Raw genomic sequence first — 23,377 nt, 5'->3', positions numbered from 1 at the left:
GTTTTCACAGCGGCCCGAAAGGGGCGGGGCGAGGCAGTCCCCGAGCCCCGAGCCCGTCGTGGAGAACCTAGCTGAGCGCCCGGGGAGGGATGCTCAGCCCTCCAGGGGGCAATGCGGGGGGCTGCGGGTGTGGTCCACTCCTCCCGGGTCCTCTTTTGGTCCACGCGGGCAGTGGTCCTTGGGGACCTAGAAATTCGGGGAGCGATGTGCTCCCACACCGCGCGCTCGATTGCCAGCTCTCGTTTTTAGGGCGAAGGAGCCGAGCTGCCGGGGAAGCGGGAGGTGGGGCGGTGAGAGGGAGCCGGATGAGGTGATACACACGGAGACACAATAGGGGGTTGTTCTTTGTGCTGAGACTGACACCTGGAGAACACGGGTGGGGGGCGGACAAGGAGGGAGGGTTTCTCGGCAAAGGCTGCTGCAGGAGGGTCGCCCCGAGCGACCGTGATCCGGCAGCGGTGCAAAAGGAGGATGAGGCTGCAAGGCCGAGCCGGGGAGGTCTGGGGGCGGTGGCAGGGGGGAGGGGTGCCCTCGCGGCAGGGGCCGTGCCTTCGTTTCCCTGTACCCCCACCAGCGCGGGTCACCTGGTCCTCCCCACCTGTGCGCAGGTAACCTCAGGCCCCAGTCAGTGACACCCCTCCACGCACCCCGGGGCTTCCACCTACGGCCGTCCCTGTCCCCGCCGGGTTTGTGGGCTCAGGCCGAGGCTCGGCTCATCTCCCCCCTCCTCTACATCCACCGCCCGCTCCCTCTCCCCCCCCCCCCCCCCCCCCCCCAGCCCCGCGCTGCTGCAGAAGCAGCCGCGGCAAGTGCAGCTCCTGACGGGCGTCTCGCACAAGCCCGAGCGAGCCCTGGGCGCTCGCACTGGGCATGCTCAGTGGCGCCCGCAGGCCGGGGGCCCGGCGCTCGCCCCCGGAGCTGCCGCCCCTGCCCCGCCGCGTCCCTCCCTCCCCCGGCGCGGTCGCGCCCGCCTCCCGCCTCCCCTCGGGCTCCCAGGCGCCGGGCTCCCGGCGCGGCGGCGGAGGGGGCGGGCGGGCCGGCGGGCGGTGATGTGGCGGGACTCTTTGTGCACTGCGGCAGGATACGCGCCGGGGCGCCGAGCCGCGGCTGCGCTCCGCTCTCTCCTCTCGGAAGCTGCAGCCATGATGGAAGTTTGAGAGTTGAGCCGCTGTGAGGCGAGGCCGCGCTCAGGCGAGGGAGATGAGAGACGGCGGCGGCCGCGGCCCAGAGCCCCTCTCAGCGCCCGTGAGCAGCCGCGGGGGCAGCGCCCTCGGGGAGCCGGCCGGCCGGCGGCGGCGGCAGCGGCGGCGTCTCTCGCCTCCTCCTCGTCCTCTCTTCTAACCGTGCAGCCTCTCGCTCGGCTTCTCGTGCAAGGGACGGTGGAAGCCGCGGGCCCGGGCGGGAGCCGGCTGAGGCGCGGCGGCGGCGGCGGCGGCGGCGGCGGCGGCACCTCCCGCTCCTGGAGCGGGGGGGAGAAGCGGCGGCGGCGGCGGCCGCGGCGGCTGCAGCCCCGGGGAGGGGGCCGGAGTCGCCTGTCACCATTTCCAGGGCTGGGGCCGCCGGAGAGTTGGTCTCTCCCCTCCTACTGCCTCCAACACGGCGGCGGCGGCGGCGGCACGTCCAGGGACCCGGGCCGGCTCTAAACCTCCCCTCCGCCGCCGCCGCACCCCCCCCGGCCCGGGCTCCGGAGGCCGCCGGCGGAGGCAGCCGTCCCGAGGATCACCCGTCGTCTCCCCGTCCCGCGGCCGCCGCGGCCAGGCCTCTGGCTGCTGAGGAGAAGCAGGCCCCGTCGCTGCAACCATCCAGCAGCCGCCGCAGCAGCCATTACCCGGCTGCGGTCCAGAGCCAGGCGGCGGCAGAGCGAGGGGCATCCGCCACCGCCAAGTCCAGAGCCATTTCCATCCTGCAGAAGAAGCCCCGCCACCAGCCGCTTCTGCCGTCTCTCTCCTCCTTTTTCTTCAGCCACAGGCTCCCAGACATGACAGCCATCATCAAAGAGATCGTTAGCAGAAACAAAAGGAGATATCAGGAGGATGGATTCGACTTAGACTTGACCTGTATCCATTTCTGCGGCTGCCCCCCTCTCTGCCTTTCTGTCACTGTCTCTTAGAACGTGGGAGCAGACGGAGGCGAAAAATTCCCGTGGTTTGGGGGCCCGTGGCCGCTACCCCGGCTCGCGTTTCTCGATCGTGCGTGTGTCTGGTGCCTGCTTTGAATGCATTCAGCCCAGGGTGTGTTCGGCGCCGTGGAACTCTCTGCCTGGTTGCAAGTGTCAGGGCACCAGATTGGTTTTCTCGGTCTGTCCACGGGGTCTCCTCTTAAGGGCTATTGTCCGTTAATACGGAATCCAGTGCACGGTTAGTGGATTAGTGAGCTCGGTAATCCGGTCTGCTAAATGAACAGAAAAGTAGGCGCTTTGAGGTTGAGCATATTTCGATTAAATCTTGGCTTTAGGCCCTAGATCAAGGGTATAGATTAGATTAAAATGAAAATTAGTGTTTCACGTATGCATATTGCATCAGAATCTTGCAGTGATTGTTTTTAGTTTCCTGGGTTGCATTGATAGACTTTTTTTTTTTCTTTTTCTTTTCTTTTTTTTTTTTTTTTTTTTTTGATGTGAGTTGTGAACTGATTTGCATAACTTTGGAAGCAGAATCCTTTTCGGCATATATGGTGTTCATTTGAGGGCCAAAGTGGGCTTGTATATTTAAACTAAGTCAATCCCAACTTTGAAACGGCATTTCGAAGTTTTGTAGCTTCCCATCAGTCGTGGCATACGTAATCTGCCTCCTTAAGGCGTTCTTGCTGGATCTTTGTTAAATTTGCCTTTTTTTTTTTTTTTTGCCTCCGCTGGTGGGGTCGTGTAGGATGGGGCACGAAATTTGCAGTTCAGTAGCACCTTATATCCAGCGGTGTTGTCGCACGAAACAGAATGGAGAGGGAGTGCTTTTTGATCCCGGATGATGATGTGCAGCGTCTGGGCTGTTGCAGGGGTTCAACTTCAGCTCTTGCTTGGAATTGAGGGGTTCCTGTGAGGCCAGAATTTCAGGGTCGGGTCCTCTGACACGTCTGGGTGTCCGTGAATGTGACTCTGACTTGTGTAACCTGTCAAGTGTAACTTACCAGCTAATCACCAGAAATGCTGGCTAGGGTGGCTCACTCCGGCTTCAGACTGTGTAGGTCTGTTAGCGGTTTCTCGCACGCTGTATTAAATTTACTGACTCAGGTTGTTGAGTATTCAAGACAGAAACCCGAGAATTTTAACAGAGTATCGTTTTGGTTGTCTAGGCCTTTGTACCTCAAAAGATAGTGGTTATCGAAAGGCATTAATCTTGGCAGTTTCAGGTGTAATAAGCTGGTTTTGATCAAGGGTGGGGATGGAACCCTCCTTTTTTTTTTTCTTTTCTTTTCTTTTCTTTTCTTTTTTTTTTTTTCAGAATGGAAAGGATCGCAGACATTGCGAGTTCCTGGTAGGTGGGAGGCACGAAAAACAATTCAGTTACTGGCCCGAGGTGACTGAAGCATCTGGTGAAGGCCTCCCTTAAGACCAGAATTTTGGTGATGTGAGTTATAAGTGTGGGCATTACTTAGTGAAGGTTATGTAATTGCATGAGCTCTAACAGAGCATTCTTGATTAAAAAAAAAAAAAAATCATTTCTGGGCAAATACCAGTAAACCTTTTGCTTAAAGGTAGAGTGGTGCTGGAGTGTCTGTACGTCCTGCTAAAAATCGTGGGGAAGATGTGTCTTTTGAAGACGAGAACGTGCTTTCTATCTGAAGAGGTTTTATTCCTTTGGATTATGTAGCTGTGCACATAAGCGTGCACAGCTAATTTTGCCCGAGTGTTTGTTCTGAGATGAAGAGAAAAGTTACTGAAGAAGGAGCTTTGTAGCACACAAAACGTAAGTTTTCTGTTAAGTTAAAAAATAATATTTTAAGGGAATATTTAGAAGTTTTGGAGCCTGCATTAATTGCAAAACTAGGAAGGCTGAACTTGACCCGCTCGCCTAGAAGATAATTAGCTTTGGAAACCCTTCTCTGATTTGTAATTTATTTCAAAAGCAGTCTACTGTTGGCAGGAATTGACAGTCATCTGGATGTATAGGAACAAATTAATTAAATGCTTATTTAACTTTTTAGGAAAAGTCCTCATGTAAGAAAATGTCTAGAATGCTGTTTGGTAGATTGCTTTTATGATTTAGAGTACGTTTATACTATTTTTACTTTACCCATTTGCTTTCAGATTGTCAGAGTTTGAAGATTAAAATTACTCTGCCAGGTTCTTACATGTGAGTAGTGAGATGATTGGCCAGTTCTCTGACTTCAGATGTTTGCCTCTGTACGTGACACTTACGTGACTTAGAACTTTCTCTAAAACTGTGCTTTTCGTATTGGGATGCATAGAAAGCAGTATCAAATATTGCATCAAATGACTAATAACACTTAATTTCTAGAGTTGTGGTTTTATTGAGCCAAATATTGATACGGAAAAAAAAATCACTTAGGAAAAAGATCAGTGAAGGGCTCGCTTTTTTGATAGTCGCACTTCCAAAAATTTTGATGCACCAAAGCACTTTGCTTTGCTTGGTTTCACTTTAGTGTTCTGTGTTTATTTGGGGGGGGGGGGGGCGGGGAATTAAAATGGCCATTGAAGACTCTGTCTGGCAGGTTGTGGTGTCTGTTTCAGCAGCTAGCCTGTGAGAAGGTAAATTCCTTTATGAAAGTAGCGATTGGAGTATTTCTATCTGTAAGATGATTTCTCAGAGGAGCAACGAGAACCATTGTTCAGTTTTAAAATATTATTTGCAAAATTGAGTTATTCTAAAAATAATTTGTTGGTATCTTACAGTTAGTCTGGAAAGTAGTGCTGAACATGAGACTGTAAAAAATTTCGTGTCTTTCGATTTCATGGAAACTTTAGGCTTTGGTTGTATGTATTTTTCTTGTTCGATGAGTTTGGGTCTTTTCAAATATTAACCATAGGGAATATTTTTTTTTTAACTTGCAGAGGGTACAGTGACTATTGAAGTTAGCTGTATTCTAGGATTAGTGCTTACTGAAATGACCGTATTGTATTGTCAGGTGTGTGTGTGTGTGTGTGTGTGTGTGTGTGTGTGTGTGTTTAGGTTTTTTTTTTTTTTTTGGAAGATTCTATTCACGATTTTTACTTTACACTGTTTTATATCTGCTAAGTTGTATTTTCTGAAGAACATGACCACCTAATTGGGGCCACCTAAGTGCTGTATGACAATGTACAGACTTCATTTTCATGAGAAGTATTCAGGAATAAAGGGGATCTGAAAGAAGAGTAACTTGAAGTTTATATGATTTAACATAAGGAAAAAGGAATTTTATCGCTGTCCATTGTAAAAGTTTGCACAGTAGTACAGTCCTCAGTGCAGATTTACATTGCTTATAATATACTAAATGAATATTAGATGAATAAACATCATGGTGAACAAAAATGTGGTGAGTTGTATATAACCTCCTTACTTTCAAATATATTTTAGGAAGTGTAGAAAAGATGCATTGGTATTCCTTACCTTTTAGAATTTTATTTTAACAACGTCAGAAACGTATCTGTCAATATTTTCGCTTTTGTGTGGAACGGTGTATCTGCTTTTTCCTAATAACCACATAAAATCCACAAACCTCTTAATGTTACAGACTTCTGTACTTTTTAGAAGTGAAGTCTTCAATTCTTATTTTCACGTGTTCTCATTTTGAGATTTGCCCCTCTTGCTATGTGGTCATTTGGTGATAGCTCAGTATTTTAATGATTTTTAAGTCACTGAAGTAATTCCTTCAGTGACTTTTAATGGAGGAGTATTTATTATGGGAAAATCAGTGCACAAAGTTTCACCATTAATTCACTCTCAGTGAACCTTTTATTTTAAAAATTTGACCTCAGCCTTTTAGTAGGACAGATGTGTAGGAAATGTTTTTATATTAATATTGTACGTGAAATGGAGTTTTTAAAGAGAAATTTAGAAGTGTGCGTGCATGTGATAGTTTGTCACTTGGTGGTGATACAAGGATGTAGCTTCCAGAGGATATGTTATTAATGGTGGTATAAAAGATTTATTTGATATCGTATTTTTTTTTCCTGTAGAAACCATTAGTTCTGAAGATTTATTTCTATTCCATAGAACCCTTACTCTTTACTTGCCTTTTCTTTCCTTTCTCCTTTCTTGTTAGATAAACTTTAAGTCAAGTCAGTTTTGGAGAATTCTTTTGTGACCTGAATTCTTTCAGAAAAGGTGTTAGGATTGTTGTAAGGGTGGTGACTTGAGACATTTGTGTCATCTTCTGAGAGGGGTCAGTAATGATTTCAGTAAATATTCAGTTCTGTTTTACAGTTGCTTTCGGTCTGGTGGCTTTGAAATTAATGTCGTTGCTGTCAGAACTGTCAGTAATGTTGAGGTTCAACTGCATGACCTTAAGTTGGTAAGATTCTCTGAGCAAATTGGTATCCTTAATTGTCTCCTAAAGGCCACGTACTGCCACATGCATTCTTTGCTAGGTGATTCAAAAGTGTTTTGGTCTGTCAATAATGATCGTCTTTCTAAGTATTGGATACACGCAGCTAGTAATGTAAAACACTTGTCATTTGCGAGGAAAGGTGAAGTTAGTATAGTGGGTTTGACTCTTCACCTGTTCCCTAGTTTTTTAAATGTTTTTCATTGGTTACAGAAAAGGTATTAGCAGTGGGGTTCTTTTAAAGTCATTTGCACTGGAGTAAAATCTATCGGAAACCTATTAATATAAGAAGAACACACATTGTTCAGAGGTGAAGTAATTTTAGGTGGGAAGTTGTAGCTCAGTATAGCTCAGGCGTATTCTCTTCATTTTTAGCACTTTGCATTAGGAGGCAGGTGGACCTCTTCAGGGTGTTAGGCATTTACGTGGTAGCCTGGACGGTCCTGGGAGGTGGATACAGTGGAAGACTACTTACACCTGCATTTTAGGTGGTTCTACACTTTAATTGTCGTCAGTAGTCGTCGTGTCGACTACGGAAGTGTTTGAACATTGGGTTATTGTGTGTAAATAAGTATAAAGTCAGCAGACTATCCTAATATTTCTAAGTAAGGAACTCTCCAAAGAGATTACCTTGGTGGATATTGTTTTACAGTTTTCAAATAAGATTAAATTTATTTCAAATTGCGTTAAAATATTACTAGTTTTATGTACACATTGTGTGTACGTTGTTTCGTTTTAGATGATGGGGTAGCAGTGTGGGCTCTGCAGCCAGACTTTCGGCCTGTGTTGGGATCCTGGTTCTCCCACTGAGCAGCTGGGTGACTTTGAGTAGGTTACTTCATCTTTCTCCATCTGTTTTCATCTGTAAAATTTATCTTAAAGAATAAATGAGATGATGTAAGTGACTCACTTAGCATACTGCCTGCCACATTGTAAATACATGGTAACTGCTGCTGGTAAAACTTACAATTTCAGATTACCCACATGTGAGAAATTTGTATTTTCATTTATTATGGGAGGAGCAGTGACTGTAACTGAGTTTCCTCAGTTTGGGATATGTTAGAATTTTAATTGGTTGAGACTATGAGTAGAGTTTGAACTCAGGGTGTCCCTTTAGGCGCTCTGAGTGTAAGCAGTCTGTGACTGCTTTGTGTCATCACACACGGAAGGCAAAGGTCCGCTCCCTCCCACAGTCTACCACAGAAAATCAATTATGCTAATCACAGAGGATTTGCTGTAAGATAGGTAAGAGGACAGCTTCCTGGTGTTACTGCATCATGAAGTAGATGTTTTCAAGTAAAAAATTGTTATAGTAAGTTTTCTTTAGTGTTAAAGATAGGTCAATTTAAATATCCTGTATTTTATTTACAAAGAGTAATCTTCTCAAAGAAAACTTTGAATGTGTGATACAAAAAGTTATATAAACTTTATCAATAAAGGTATGTATCTTAGCATTTCTTTTTTAAGTTCATAGTTTGGGGAGAGGCATGGGACTTTGAGTGCCAGGTTTCAGCTACTACAGTACAATTTATAGTTAATCTCATGGTGCATTCATATAACGTAAGAATTTTAATTTGGTGTTGAAATTTTGTGTTATAGTGCATCCCATGTTCACATTTGATCAAGAGTCTCAATATAACTTTAGTCCCTGGAAATGGGAAGAAAACTAAAGAATTTTTTTCTTCATTCATTCTTACCAGGTGTGGCGAAGGATGGACTAAGCTTGAGATCTGCCTAGTAAAGGCCATCGTGTGTGTATAGGGATGCTTCTTTTTTCCCTTTGTCCCTGCTGGTCCCTCAGCTGTCTCCCAGTACTCTCAGTACTGGAGCACTTGATTTCCAGTGAATTTCTGGGCTTGTTGGTTTGTTTTGCATTGCAGAATGAATGGTGCCCTGTCTCATTATATATGTGACTTCTACGTATTTTGTTGTGTGTTGTACTAACTGGCTGTAGTTTTGGTCTGGTCCAGGTCTAGGTTGGAGAGTTGAACGTTTGACATCTTCTAGGACAGTAGAGTTGTCTAAAATCCTCTTTCTCTCATGCCACATGCCATCTGTGTTTTGCTTTATATCACTACCCAAAACTTACAGTTGATTTAATACTGTTAAGTCCCTTCAGAATAGTTGTGAATTTTATTTTCTTTGATTTTTGTAGATTTGCAGGCCAAAATATCAGAATTTCTTCATTACTAGTAACCGCAAGGATTGCATTCTGCCAATTTTATATGTTTAATACTTTTGACCTTTTAGAAGGAGTATCTAATTATTTAAGGTGTTATGAAATGCATTGTGATATGAATCACATCTTTTTAAAAAAAAATTTTTTAACATTTATTTATTTTTGAGAGACAGAGACAGAGCGCGAGTTGGGGGAGGGGTGGGACACAGAATCCGAAGCAGGCTCCAGGCTCTAAGCTGTCAGCACAGAGCCCAACCCAGGGCTCGAACTCACAGACCATGAGATCATGACCTGAGCTGCAGTGGGACGTTTACCCAACTGAGCCACCCAGGCGCCCCTTGAACATGTATTCTTTAAGTCAGATGGATTCTTGAAGTGATTTATAAATACAGAATACATGCTCAAATTGCAAACAACTCTTTGCTTTAAAATCAATGCAATTTTTCTGTTTAAAATTCCTTTGCTCTCATGAATTAGTGAGACTTCTTTTTGAGTATTTTAGTCATTTTGAACTGATTGGAGGTTAAATAAGTAGAACTGAAAACTTTTTTCTACTTTTAAAATGAAGTTTGGGTGATGTTACTAAGCTTGATTTTTAGGTGTTTATTTTTTAAATGTGTATTTATGTATTACTCTGAGTCTGTTAGAGATCAAATGGAATGCTTGGGCTTTTCCTGTTTTTTTTTTATTTCTTAATGTGAAAACTGTGTTTTGCCAGGCTGTATCTAGCCATGATGTAAAATTTATTTCACATTCTTACGTAATCATTTATGAGATACGAAATGAGAAAGATGAGAACTTGAGTCAGAAGGGTGTTTTTCTTTTTAATGTAGTAAGTAGAATTAGCTGGCGTGTATCCTACCAATGTCTTAGATTTGTTTAGCGTTTTTTATTAACAAAGCCTTTTCTTAATCTTTAGCTCATTTGGTTTTGCAAAGAAGAAAAGAGCCTGAACAAAGTATTACTGTCCTTATTTTTTTGTAGTATAGGAATCATGGCTCCAGTAAGAATCAGTAACTTGTTAAGAGGTAGTTGAGATGGAGTCCAAGGAAGGATGCAGCATGTGCAGGCACTTGGTGCAGTATTTTTCCCATTATGTTATGTCAGTGGTTCTCAAACTTTAGAGGGCATCCGAATAACCAGGAGGGCTTGGTAAACTATAGATTACTTGCCCTACACCAAGAATTTCTGAACATTAGGTCTAGGTTGGGGTCTGAGAATTTGCATTTGTAGCAGGTTCCCAGGTGGTGCCAATCCTGGTGGTCCGAGGGTCATACTTTGTGAGCCACCATACCATACTATCTTCAGTCAAACAAATCCTTAACGTGTATTTGTTCTGTAAACCCTAAGTAGCTCAACATGGCAAATGTTATTCTGATTATGTAGATGAGGCAATAAGTTTAGAAAAGCAGCATGGTGGAATGCAAAGAGCATGGACTTAGGAGTCAGCTAGACCTAAAGTCCAGCTTAAATCCTTGCTCAGCCACTTGTCAGTTGTGTGATAAAAGATACACGGCTTAACATTAGTGAACCCTATTTTCCACATCTCTAACATCGTGGTAAAAATCCTTGTAGGGTGGTTTTTAGGTATGTTGGAACTATAGGTTAGGTGTTTTTCAGAATATTGGTTGCCAATTGGGAGTGACCCCTTCCCACCTTGTCTGGGCGTTTGGCAATGCATGGAGACATTTTGGTGGTCATAGCTGCGAGATCGCTGTGGGGAGGGATGCTCTTGGCATCTGGTAGGCATCTTGTAGCAGCCCAGAGATGCTGCTGTGCATCCTACAGGTTACAGGACAGTCCCTCCCACAACAAAGAATTATCTGGCCCAAATGGCCAATAATGTGAGGTTGAAAAACTCTACTTTAAACGTAGCAAGTGTCTGGTACATGATAAGTATAATATTTGATGGAAGTCAGTACCTTTGCCATTAGGCTGCGGTATGGCTTGTCAATTTGCTAATGACTGATGGAGCTAGGCTTTTACAAAACATCTAGGTCTTTGGACTGCTGTTAGCCCGGTACTCTTTATAAAGAGAACTTTGCCCACAAAAGATGTCACTGGTGACTAAAAAGGTTTATTTGAAAAAGGCTCATGTGTTATTTGGCTGATTGTGAAAGTTTTGCTTTGAACTCCTTTTAGAAAGACTGAAGATGTTTCAATAAATGTCTAAATGTACCTTAAAGGGAGGTATTCAGAAGGACGTTACATAGAACCGCTCTAACAGGATGGATATGCTTTATTAAAAAACAAAAAACAGAAAAACCCAACTTTTTTTCATCTTTATATTGGCAATAGTTTTTAATTTTAAAGTAATCTTTAGCTTGTTTCCTTTAATTATATACTTGTGGAGCAACTGAGAGATACTTTGCCCCCAGTGTATTTGGTTTTTGTTGTTTAATCATTCTTTAGTCTTAGACTTTATTCTAAAGCTGTTTTTATTATAGTCAGATATGGTGGAGTTAAATGTGTGGGTACAAAATGGCAAATTTCTGACAAGTTATTAAAAACTTCTCATATCTTTCCAGATAATGATAGTAGGGCTGACTCTGAGGTTCCCTGATGGATGTGTTGCATTCTTTTCCAGACCCTAACTTTGCTGTGTCAGCCTGTTGAATTAAAGTGCTTTATTTATCTAATTAAAAAAACTTGCATTAATGTGAAGTTTTTAGAAGAAATTAGGACAGAGCTTTAGATTAGTTCAGAGATGAGATGTCAGGGGAGTATCTTGGTGGATTCTGAATTTTGTTTTGTTTTTAGGGCAGACAAATGTAATTACGAAAGTGTTCTAGGAATAGATTGTTTGCTATGAGGATTTTTTGTTTTTTTTTTTCTTTTTCTGTTTGCTTGATTTTACAATTTACTTTGCCTCTCATTTTACACAAGCAAAGTAAAATGTCAGGCCTATCTTAAACCTTCTTATGAAATTTAAGTTTTGACTGAGTGTTGTGATTCTTTTTGAAATTACAGGAGGTATCCAGAGATACTGATAAATATTTTAAAACCGGGACTGCTAATTATATGATAGCTTCAGATTTGTTAAGGAAAACAGATGGCATTTATTGCTATAATTTAATTGAGTAAGGCTCATGGTATTTATTTCATTACATGAATAATAAACTTCATTTGCTTACCATACCTAAGAAAATTTCTTTTAAAAAATTTGTTTTATAAATATACAACTAAAGAGAATTTTTTTAAAGTGCTCATTGTCTTTCTTTGAAACTTCACGTTTCCATTTAGCTTCTAGTTTATGTGCATTTATTTAAAAATGTAATTCATCAGAAAAAGTGTCATTCATCATAGTGAACTTAAAAGGTGTGTGTGCATTTTTAAACAATTTCCAGAGTCCCTCATAATTGGCTTAACTATTTTAAATGTTGAGGCTATTAGATATATTTATTTCCCTATAGTTATACATTAAACTTGTTTTCAATATTTGGCTAATATTTTTTCCTGCTATATTTTTCTGATTTTTTTTTAGAGCAGATTTAAGATGACCTAATATTAGGAAAGATTTTCATGATTTTGATTCATAAAATCATAATCTGTTATGCACACAAAAAAGCTGAAGTGTTGGACTATTGAAGTTTTTTTCCCCTTGGTTATTTATAGGAAAGCTATCGCATATTTAAAGTTTTAAGCATATTTTACTCATTTAAGTAAGAAAATATCTAAACACTTTGGATCTGTCAAATTTCCTTTTGTAGGAAAATTGTATTGAAATTAAAGTGGATACAGAAGTAATTTGAATAAGCTATCACATTTTATACTAAAAGTAGTTATAACTCTGTTGCATTCCTATCTTTAATCAGAAAGGGTATGGCTTGTCATGATGTTACTGTTCCCTGGAGCATACTTTGAGTGATACAGTTTCTATTTGCATAGTTGCCTCGGTAATTGGTGATATTTATTGATGAAGGTTTGCTGTGCATTTGCACTTATAATCAAAAGTTGCATTTGTTAGTGTCAGATTTTCAAGTGTCAGGTATTAGAATAGGGAGATAATTTTGACATTAGCTGAATGATAAATCTCAGTGAATGTATTAATTCGTGTACTTAGAACAAAAATATTGAGGAAGAAACAGACTTCTCTTTTTTAAACAAAATTACTTGTTAAAGTAACATTTTTCTCTTTTTTTTTTTTTTTTTTTTTAGAGTAACATTTTTCTAAATGAGGTAAAATTGTTTCAGTTATTAAACTAAAAAAAAATTTGATCTAGGTGTGGTATATGCCTTCTTGGTGCTAATGTAAACAAAGTAATAGTAAAAATACTTTGTGAATGTATGCACGTGTCTTTTGAAAACTGAAGAAGCACTCTGACGTCTGAAGAGTTCATGGACTAGTTGTAGGAACCTTATGTAAAATAAATAGCAGCACACTGAAAGTACGATGCAGTTTTGCATATCTAGTTTCTGTCCACTGTGATCAAAATTATATGTATTACTGCAAAATACACCAAGGTGCTGGTTATTAAGGCTATTTGGATTTTTTTTTTAATACTGAAAAGGTCACACAGATTGTGATTATTGTGTTGTGTCCAAGAACTAAGGCTTACCATCTGTTACTCAAACGTAGGGAAAAGTTAAGATAATCTACTGATATAAGTGGTCTTGACATTTCTGGTTTTGGAATCATCTATTAATTACAGTCTTTAAAGACTAATATCAAATTTTAAGCTTTTGCAAAAACAAAACCTAGTGGTTATGCCAGTGTTTATATTTTTCTACCAAAATGCAGAGATACTGGTTGAGAACTAAAGCTTATGTAATGGAAGTCTGGCTTTTAGTCATTTAGTTTTACAAGGTTATTTGGATATTTAAGTGGAAACATCATGTTTTAACTGAGGTATTAAGTTATACAAGATTTCGGTATTTTTAAACTCTTAGTTTTCCTAGCAGTTGATACCTAGGAATTCATTATTACAGAACTTAATCAGGAAACTGATTTAATATGTATTCCTTAAATATTTGCTTTAAAATATTTTTCAGGTTCTCTGCTTTCTTGTACAACTCACTTCTTATCTTTCTGCTAGTAAATGAGTTTTCTGCCTTTAAAATTTTGCTGTTGCCTTGGAGCCATTACATAAGGTGTTTCTATAACTTAATTCCTTTTCACCCCTAAGAACTTGGTCTTGCCAAGGTGCAAAGAAGTCTTTAAAACTGCATGTTGGGCATAATAAGATCTGATTAGTTTTAATCTACTTTGTTTTATTTATTATATTGACTTTGTTTTTTTATTGAGAAGTTTGTCATCATGACAAATGATTAATGTGACCCAGTATAATATATCAGTTTAGGTAGGATTTTGGATTTATGTTCCCACATCCAACTTTGTGTTTAGGGCCTCTTTTTTTTGTGTGTAAGAAACATCTTGCCAATTTCAAATTCATGTCTGATGGAAGTAGATAGTTTTACCAGCATCAGTTTATAGAATTTGTTCAGGTCTGCACTGTAGGCCATGGAAAGAATGGTGCCTTTTTGGATAGACAGATAATGTGTGCGTAAATTTCCTCTCTGACATTAAGTGAGGCGGCACACATTAGGTGAGATTTTTGTCCAGATACTAAGTTGTTACCTGTTTTGTTTACTGAATAGTATTTAAAGAGTGTGTGTAAGGTGTTAAGAGCTCCTTTCTCTCTTTTTTTTTTTTTTAATGTTTTTTTATTTTTGAGACAGAGGGAGACAGAGCACGAGTGGGGGAGGGGCAGAGAGAGAGAGAGAGACAGACAGACAGACAGACAGACAGACAGAATCTGAAATAGGCTCCAGGCTCCGAGCTGTCAGCACAGAGCCCAATGTGGGGCTCGAACCCGCGAACTGTGGGATCATGACCTGAGCCGAAGTCGGACGCTTAACTGACTGAGCCACCCAGGCGCTCCATTCTTTCTTTTATTTTTGTCTTTCTGTATATTGAACTTCATGTTTTTAAAAAGTTTATTGGTTGACAGAGTTGATTCCTTAGTTTTTGCTTTCATGTTTCAGCTTATTTTCCAAGATGATTAGTATGTTCTCCTCTGAATATGAAGATTCCACAACTAATTATGATCAGTAATTGGGCATTTTTTTCCCCAATTGTAATAATTAGATTTATACTAAAACGATAATGCTTCAGGAACAAGCATTTAAGGGTAGCTGATGAAAATTAAAAGTATTACCTGTTCAATGTAGACTTGCTCTCATATTTTTTAGTATATTTAAAAATTGCATATTATTAAAATTTAAAATATGAATTTTTACTTGTAATTCAGTGTATGTAATTTCAGGGTTTTTTTTTTTTTTTGATAATCCACATATTCAAGTGATTATAAAGTTCATATAATGATAAAAATACACTCAGTGGGAAGTGAATATTTTTCAATATTATAAGACAGTTATCATAAAGTCAGTAATATGAGTCTTCCTAACGTAGTAATGAATGCCAGTATGTGTGCCTTCGTGTTTTAAAACCTACATGTATTTCTGGCTTATATTGTTTTTATCCAGGATTAAAATACTGCAGTTAGGCAAAACTATTTTTGCCAATTGGAAGAAAAAAAAGAAAAAAGAAAGCAAGTCCTTTCCAAATGATTTCCTGGCTTAGATATAAAATAAAAAGACATGATTTTATTATACTAAAGCCAAATATAAAATGAAGCAGTCTAGCTACACACTTGCTTGGAGCTGGTGTGTGTAGTAGTTTTTGAATATTAGGAAATTAGTGCGTGGTTGTATCTAAAAGATCAATACAGTTGGAAATGTTGGAATCTTTTTTTTTTTTAATGCAGTTTACTACTCTTGAGTAATTTGCACTAAATATTACTAGGCCTTTATTCTCAAACTCTTGACACATCCCTGGTCATCTTCCATATCTTACCTGTTTGTTTTTTTTTCTGTAAAAGTTAATAGCCTTTTGTCGTTTTGCATAACTGTATAGAGTAGCCCAAACCTAGTGGTTTTATCTGTGGTACAATAAATGATAAAAGCATGGCTTTTATAACAGAGTGAATTACAGAAGTAACATTAAGTCTAATAGCGAATACAACATTTATAGCGTTATAGATACTCTTTTCTGTATAGTAATGGTGGATCAGTGTTATAATTTTAACTTTTCTAATTTTTCATGTTATTTATTATGATTTTGCTGTAGAAAATTAGAGTTAGCTTTGGCTTAGTTCGGGTATATAATGCTGACAAGTATGTCTAATGCATTTTGTTGACCTAATGATCTTTTTGAAAGTTGTTATGTAAGTTATAACCGTATTTTATTTGATTTGTCATTGGTAGTCAGTCTTGGATGTTTGTTAGTGGAAGCAAAACCATAGAGAGGGGGTAGGGTGTGCGTGTGTGTATTTTAACAGCAGCAGAGTTCTGAAACAGGAAATCAGTCTTATCGTATTCATCCAGAGACCTAGGAAGAAGGTAATTGTTTCTCATACTCGTTAAAACCAGTTAGTTGGGCAACTTAAATTTTTAGAGGTTCACAGATGTAGGCTTGAACAGTTGTAGATACATTATTTCATAACAACTCTGAAGAAAAATTGATTAAATTCGTTGAGGGGACTAATCCAGCTAATACACTAAAAAATTGTACTTTGGATTTTAGAGTATTGCTAGCATTATCAGTGACTTGATAAGATACTTTTCCGTGGTTCTGATTTGCTTAAATTTAAATAAAGTTCAGAGTTCCTTGATTGTTCCTTTAAAAAGTTTTTAGAAACTGTGTGTAATCTTAATCTTAAATTTAAACAGTAGGAAAAATAGTTAATTCTGTGTCAGGTGTATGTCCCTGGAAATTGTCTTTCCCTCTTTGTTAATGTACATATGCTCATAATTACATACATATGTATTCACAAAGTAATTTTTATTTGTCATTTTTAAAGCTATATATAGGTAATATTTCATCAGGTTAAGTACCACATTTTGCTTACTGTACTATGTTAAGGTTATTTCCATTTTTTTCTTTTATAAACAGCATTATTGTGAATATTGTGAAAAGTATAGTCTACTTTTTTGTTTGTTTTCGGGTGTCCACTATAAAAGGGAAGAGTGTTTCATAGCTCTTTGTTACAGATTGTAGATTTCTTGTCAAATGAACCAATGTATAGTGTTGCTACTAAGCAGAAGACTTACTAACATTCTTGATGTTACCTTTGAAGAATGTGATTTTTTATTTAGAAAGTGAGATCTAGGGGCACCTGGCTGGCTCAGTCTGAAGAGCATGCAAGTCTTCATCACAGGGTTGTGAGTTCGAGCCCCACGTTGGGCGTGGAGCCTACTTAAAAAAAGATTTTAAAAAAATTTAGAAAGGGAGGTCTACACTTCATTTCAAAGCAAAAATATGTGTAAACTTTTCAGTCAAGACAAGTTGGTATAATATAACAACACGAGAGAAAGTTGTGAGGTTCTAATTGTTTGGAGGAGTAGAAAACTCCAGTAGAGTTCATAAATTACTTGGCAGTCAGTCTTCCTTTCTGGTTTGGCACTGTGGGCAGTTAATTTAGAAGTGTTAAAAGGAACCTAAAATTTATGCTAAAGTGAATTGAAGTGAATGTATTGGAATTCTTTCTTTTATAATTTGTTTATAAAAACACCATATTGAGTCGCCTTGTAATGAGACATTAAAACTAAAATTAACAGGACATTTCTGACCCATGCAAACCTCAAATAATAATAACTTCTTGCTACAATTGTAGAGCCCTTTTCAGTTTATAGATTTAAAGATATATCTAGATATCTCATTTGATCCTTGAAACAACCAGTGAAGAAGTTACAGCAGGTATTATCATTATTTTGCAGAAAAAAAGACACAAAAAATATTTGAGGCCCAGAGATTTAGTAATTTACCTCAAGTCATAGGTTTTTAAATTGCAAAGCTGAGAACGGAACTCTGGTCTTCTATATTAAATGACAGTATGCATTAAGTGCTCCCGTACAGGGCCTGGCACCTAGTAAATATTTAAATGTTCCTGTGTCCTGTGTTGTTCTGACCATTACTTCTTTATTCATAAAATGCCCATCATTGGGAGCATTCTTTCTATTATATTGCTGTAGTTCAAGCTTTGGTACTTTAGAAAATAAGATTTTAGGCTGTGTTACTTTGGTCTGTACCAAACTGTATACCAGGAATGATTATATGCTTTGTATGTTGGGACAAATTGTTCTCAAATAATGAACAATTAGCACTTTATCAACTGGAAAATTCAAGGAAGTCCTATTTCTGCTTTCCTACCCATATGAGTCTTCAATTTAGAAACCAGATACAAACATTTTACACATTTAATAGGAAAAAACAAAATGTAGTAAGAAATATGAAATGTTTCATTAAATGAAAAATTCTTACAAGTCTATGAGAGTGGCAGTTATTTAAAGCATAATTTGATTAGTAAAGTTGATAAGACAGATATAACTGGGATACGCGTGGAAACTATTTGTTACATTTAAACTTGTTAAAATTTGTTGAAACAAACACGTAGACCTGGTGTAGCTTATGAGTCAGTGGCTGAATTTTTTTCCCTCTCACCTGATCCTTAAGCATCCGTTAGTTGAAAGCCCTGACAAAAAGCAGGGAAAAAACTCCAGAAATTCCTGGAAAGGAAACTTAAATGGTGAAGTCCTGGTATTTGCTAACTTGCTTTCAATTCTCCTTTTTAGTCTATTTATTCCTTCACTCCTGTTGCCGGCTTAGCTCAGTGTTCTCTTGTGAGCCAGGCCCCTTCAGATTTGCTTTCGACGCTTTTTGATCACCACCTCTGTGAATCTGTATGTCATTTTCCGGGTGCCAGCCAGTCGTGTTCCGTGTATGTTATGGCTTCATTTTGTCAACTTTCAGCCAGTTAGAATTTTAAAGTAGCTTATATGTGATGGGTGGAAATAAAATATTTCCCTAAAATAATTATGGCAGGAAAAAAGTGTTACTGGTTTGAATACTACTACTCTATTAGTTTTTTAGTTTATAAGTTGTTTAGGGATAAGTAGATTTATATATTATGTTGAATACTACAAAGAAACTTCAGAACTTTATTTTCAATAATTATACTTAAATTAAGATTCAGTCTACCTTCAGGAACACACTCATAAAATAAGGTTTAAGGAGGTATTTTTGGTTATCCTCTATTTGAAAATTCTTAAATTTGTAAAATAAACCCCATTAATTTAGGTTCAAGTAAAATTTTGAGAAGGTAGGTATGAAATCTCAACTCACAAGTTGTTTTCTAAAAGGTGTTTTGTTAACTAGGCGTAACTTAGCATATACTTTTAGTGTTTTAAGTCATGTCATGATTGGATACTTAGAACAACCAGTAAAAATTTATTTAGCTCATATAATAGCCATGTTATTTTACAGCATGTCAGTGAATGTTATTGGTGAAACGGACTTCTGTGGACAGGTGTTAGGACTTAATTACCTTTTTTTAAAATTTTTTTTTTAAACGTTTTTATTTATTTTTGAGACAGAGACAGAGCATGAATGGGGGAGGGTCACAGAGAGAGGGAGACACAGAATCCGAAGCAGGTTCCAGGCTCTGAGCCGTCAGCACCGAGCCCAATGCGGGGCCCAAACTCAGGAACCTTGAGATCATGACCTGAGCCGAAGTCGGTGCTTAACCGACTGAGCCACCCAGGCGCCCCTTAATTAACATTTAATTTTTTTCTTTCATTCAGTTTTCTGTCGTGTGAGATGGGATTGTTGTAGCACTTGAATCAAGACTGTCCAAATATGGTCTATGTAATTATCAAAACAGCAATGAGTCCCTTAAGATCTTGTATTTTATTGTATGTAAATGATACCTTAATTAAAACAAGTTGAACACATTTGCTCAAAGGTTGGGCCAAAGGAGACTGTCTGCTGTATGTCATGCATGGCATCTCCTGTAGCAGTGGTGGCTCTCGTGGCTCTCCAGCTTAGGCGAGCGAAACACAAAGTACCAGGCGTGTACGTGTGCGTTTCTTCTGCCTCCCTGCTTCCTGCACGTGGCCACTGATAATGGGGAAAGAAGGCTTTTGTTTTTCCTTTGGGGAATTTGGGAATATTTTACATTTGTTCTGTTTCTTTTTTTTTAAAGTTTATTTCAGACAGAGAGAGGGAGGGAGGAAGAGAGAGAAAGGAGAGTGAGGAGAGAGACACAGAGGATCTGAAGCGGGCTCTGCGCCGTCATCCCAGAACCCGTTGTGGGGCTTGAGCTCAAGAACCGTGAGATCATGACCTGAACTGAAGTCAGACGCTTAACTGACTGAGCCACCCAGGTGCTCATGATACTGTCAAGTGATATTGTCAAGATTTCAAAGAGTTAAGGTTTCTGTTAGGCTTTGGTGCTCTTGAGAAGGATTAGGCTATTCAGTAAGTCAGTGTCAGTGGAAAAAAAAAAACACCCAAATAGTTACGGTGAGCTCCTGTGGTCTAGGTCTGTGCCATTCAATTGTTAGACAACTGCCACTATGTTCTGGTCATTTTTTAAATATATTCACGCATTTATTCCTTAGAAAACCCTGTATGATGAGTATTTTCACCAGTCCCATTTTTCATAGGAAACTGAGGATATGGAACTTGCAAAAAGGATGTACCTGAAGCTAGAGTTCAAGTCCAGACAGTTTGGCTCTAGAGCAAACGTTCGTAGCCATGGCGCCATACTGCCTGCGAGTAGATCCCTAGATGGCAAAATATTTGGCTCTCTTTAGTGACCTAGTTAGTATAATTCTTTATGTTCGGCATTTGTAAGTCATTAGATCAGAATTTCATATTAAACCCTCTACTACTTGTTTAAGAGTATATCCAGTAAGTTCAGGTTAAGGCTGTTCTGTATTAAAAATCATACATTATTTTTTCTCACTTATATTTATTTGGTTTAAATTGTCTAAAAAGGTATGTCAGAAATTTAGACATACTGGTAAGCAAAAAAGTCATATTAGAGGTTTATTGGCATAAGTCTTGGCATAAGAAATACTTGCTTCAAAATTCAGCCCTCGTTATTGCTGACATTCAGTATTGGAAATGCCAGTGAGTTTTGTATTATCTTTTAGAAGTTTTAACATTTGGTTAGTAAAATTCACTTTCATTTGAGCCTGCTTCGTTTGTAAATTTTTTATTATTGATTTGGAAATATATAAAAAAAATTTTAATCCCCTTTTGTGAGGCAGCATGGTATAAAAAGCCTGGGCTTTGGGTTATGCACTTAACAGGTTTGAATCATAACTTCGTACTTATTGGCTGTGGAACCTTGCACAAATTACTCAGTCTTTTTGACCTGCAATTTTATCATTTATGAAATGGTAATATTACTCAGTAGGATAGTTAGGATTAAATGGGAAGGTATTTCCCATACCGTGGCACGTGTTCTCTGCCTCATTCTAACTTCTGATGGGTGCCAAAGTCTTGGGTAAAATCTCAAACTGTGAAAAAGGAAGGTGAGAATTTGAGGAAAAGGAAACCTTGAAAGACCGACTTCCTAGATTCTGTGTAAAGAAAGTATTGGATTGTTGCTCTGCAAAAGACCCCCACGTTATTTCTGGCCTCTGACTCCTTGTGTGTGGTTAAATTGAACTCCCTGCCGACAGCATCCTTAAAACTAGACCTAATCTTCTGTCTTGGTGCTTTCTCCATAGAGCTTTGTGTGCGAGCCACATGGGACTGCTGGCTTTTTCCAAATATTTTATGTATTTCCATAACTCTGTCCTGTACTCTGCTTGGAATGTTACAGTCACTCTTGTTCTTCTGTCTGCTGATGCCTGACTGCTTAAGGATTATCTAACATATCGCCTACTTTGTGAAGCTTTATCCGTGCCCTTACAGAATTTATCCTGCTCTCTTTTTCTCTTAAAATATCTTGATCTTGTATTCAGTAGAGCCTGAGGCACGGTTGCACGTCTGTGTGTCTGTCTTCCCTGATAGAACAGGAACTCTCTCAATGCAGTAGGCTTTGCTTACTTAGCGTTACATTTTCAGTGCCCCTTCCGTAGAATGTTCAATTTGTGTTTGGATAAGTGATTGAAAGAGGGGGCCAATTGAGTTTACTTTAGTGAGTATGTAACATCCCCATTTATGTATTGTCATAAACAAATAGTTTTTTAAAGTAAGTTAATCAAATCCTTTGCAACTTTATTTTCTTTATTAGTTAGTATTCATAGTGTAAGGATAAATTTGAGTTTAGTCCTGGTAAAAGTGACTGCATTTCAAGGGCCTTTGTTTTACTGTGCTCTTCTGTAAGGCTAAAAATCTTCCTAGCGTTTTCACTGAAATTAAGAATTCAGTTAGGAAGTTTGTTAGTAGCAGTCATTATTATTTTTTGAATAAAACATATTTCTCTGTTGTATTGCTCAGAAAAACTTGGGTGATTTCTCTCTCTCTCTCTTTTTTTTTTTTAACGTTTATTTATTTTTGAGAGACAGAGACAGATTGTGAGCGGGGGAGGAGTAGAGAGAGAGGGAGACACAGAATCCGGAGCAGGCTCCAGGCTCCGCACAGGGCCAGACGCGGGGCTCGAACTCACAAACGGTGAGATCATGACCTGAGCCGAAGTCGGACGATCAACTGACCGAGACACCCAGGCGCTCCTTGGGTGATTTCAATTTATATTTTTGACTGACATATATTTATAATTTTTAAGGTAGGAATTCTGGGCTGGCGGCAGCTGCCACTGCTCTGGGGCCTTACTGCTCCCTCATGTTGTTTTCCGAGTGTTATTTCTCATTTTCTACATGTTGGTGCTCCCAAGACAGAGTTACAAAGTAAAGATTATTTACTTTAAGGAATTACACTGCTGTAGACTTGATTTGAGCCTCCATTCTTTTATTTTTCTCATGAATGGGTATAACAGCCTAAACCATTTCGATAATTGAACGTAGCTGCTTTTTTTAAACATTTTTATTTATTTTGAGAGAGAGAGCGTGAGTAGGGGAGGGGCAGAGAGAGAGAGGGAAAGAGAGAATCCGAAGCAGGCTCTGCGCTGCTCAGCTTAACTGACTGAGCCACCCAGGCTTCCCAATCATAGCTCTTTGAATTGAGCTACATTTTTAGGTGGGACTACTTTCTTATGTGAGAATAACAGATGACAGCTGATATTTGTAATGTTAAAAATGATAATCCTAGTAGTTTTGGAACCTTTCCAGTAAAGAACCCTTTGAGGTTGGGGTGAATTTATAAATTCTTAAAGTAACAAAAATTGCCACATAGTAAATGCTATTTAAGTGTTAGATACTTTTATCATTATATGTATGTGTGTGTGTGTGTGCATATATATGTGTATATACATATATGTTTTTGGGCAGAAACTCAGCATTTTTTTCTTTTTTTAGCTACACAGCTGAAACTGAGTCATGCAGGATAAGACAATATTTTGTCATGCTTAGTAAATAGACTTAGAGATAATTATAATCTTTTATAGAAATAGTACAGGTGCATTGTACCAAAAGTAGAAAATATAAAACAAAAATGAGAAAAATATATATTTCTACCACCCAGAGATGATTACTTTTAGTACCTTAGTTTGTAAATCTTTTTGTCTACATATGTCTATATGGATATATATGCATTTTTATGCCAACATGACGAAATGCTATATGTTCTCTTTTGAAACCTTAATTTCAGTCAATAATAATAATACTGTCTACTTTTCCATTTCAGTAAACTTTCATCTTATCTAATGCCCAGATGATATTCATATTTCTCTAGTTAGCTCAAAAATGTTCTTTATGCCTGGTTTGCCTAGAACAGTATCCAGAACAGCATTGTACATGTGAACTTGG

The 23,377-nt window shown here is 39.1% G+C and overlaps 1 protein-coding gene across 1 annotated transcript in view; it reads left to right on the top strand.

The window, feature by feature from the left end:
- The first annotated feature begins 1,275 nt into the window (after window positions 1-1,275).
- Window positions 1,276-23,377, top strand: part of PTEN (phosphatase and tensin homolog) — a 92,124-nt gene continuing 70,022 nt past the window's right edge. The window contains exon 1 of the mRNA XM_019430037.2: window positions 1,276-2,057. Within this exon, the coding sequence (XP_019285582.1) occupies window positions 1,979-2,057 (79 nt within the window). The 5' untranslated portion in view covers window positions 1,276-1,978. The remainder of the gene's footprint in view (window positions 2,058-23,377) is intronic.

Source organism: Panthera pardus, unplaced genomic scaffold (assembly GCF_024362965.1).
Source record: "Panthera pardus isolate Hobbes unplaced genomic scaffold, ASM2436296v1 HiC_scaffold_22, whole genome shotgun sequence".
In the NCBI taxonomy this organism is placed as follows: Eukaryota; Metazoa; Chordata; class Mammalia; order Carnivora; family Felidae; genus Panthera; species Panthera pardus.
This window is presented reverse-complemented; position numbering and strand designations above follow the sequence as displayed.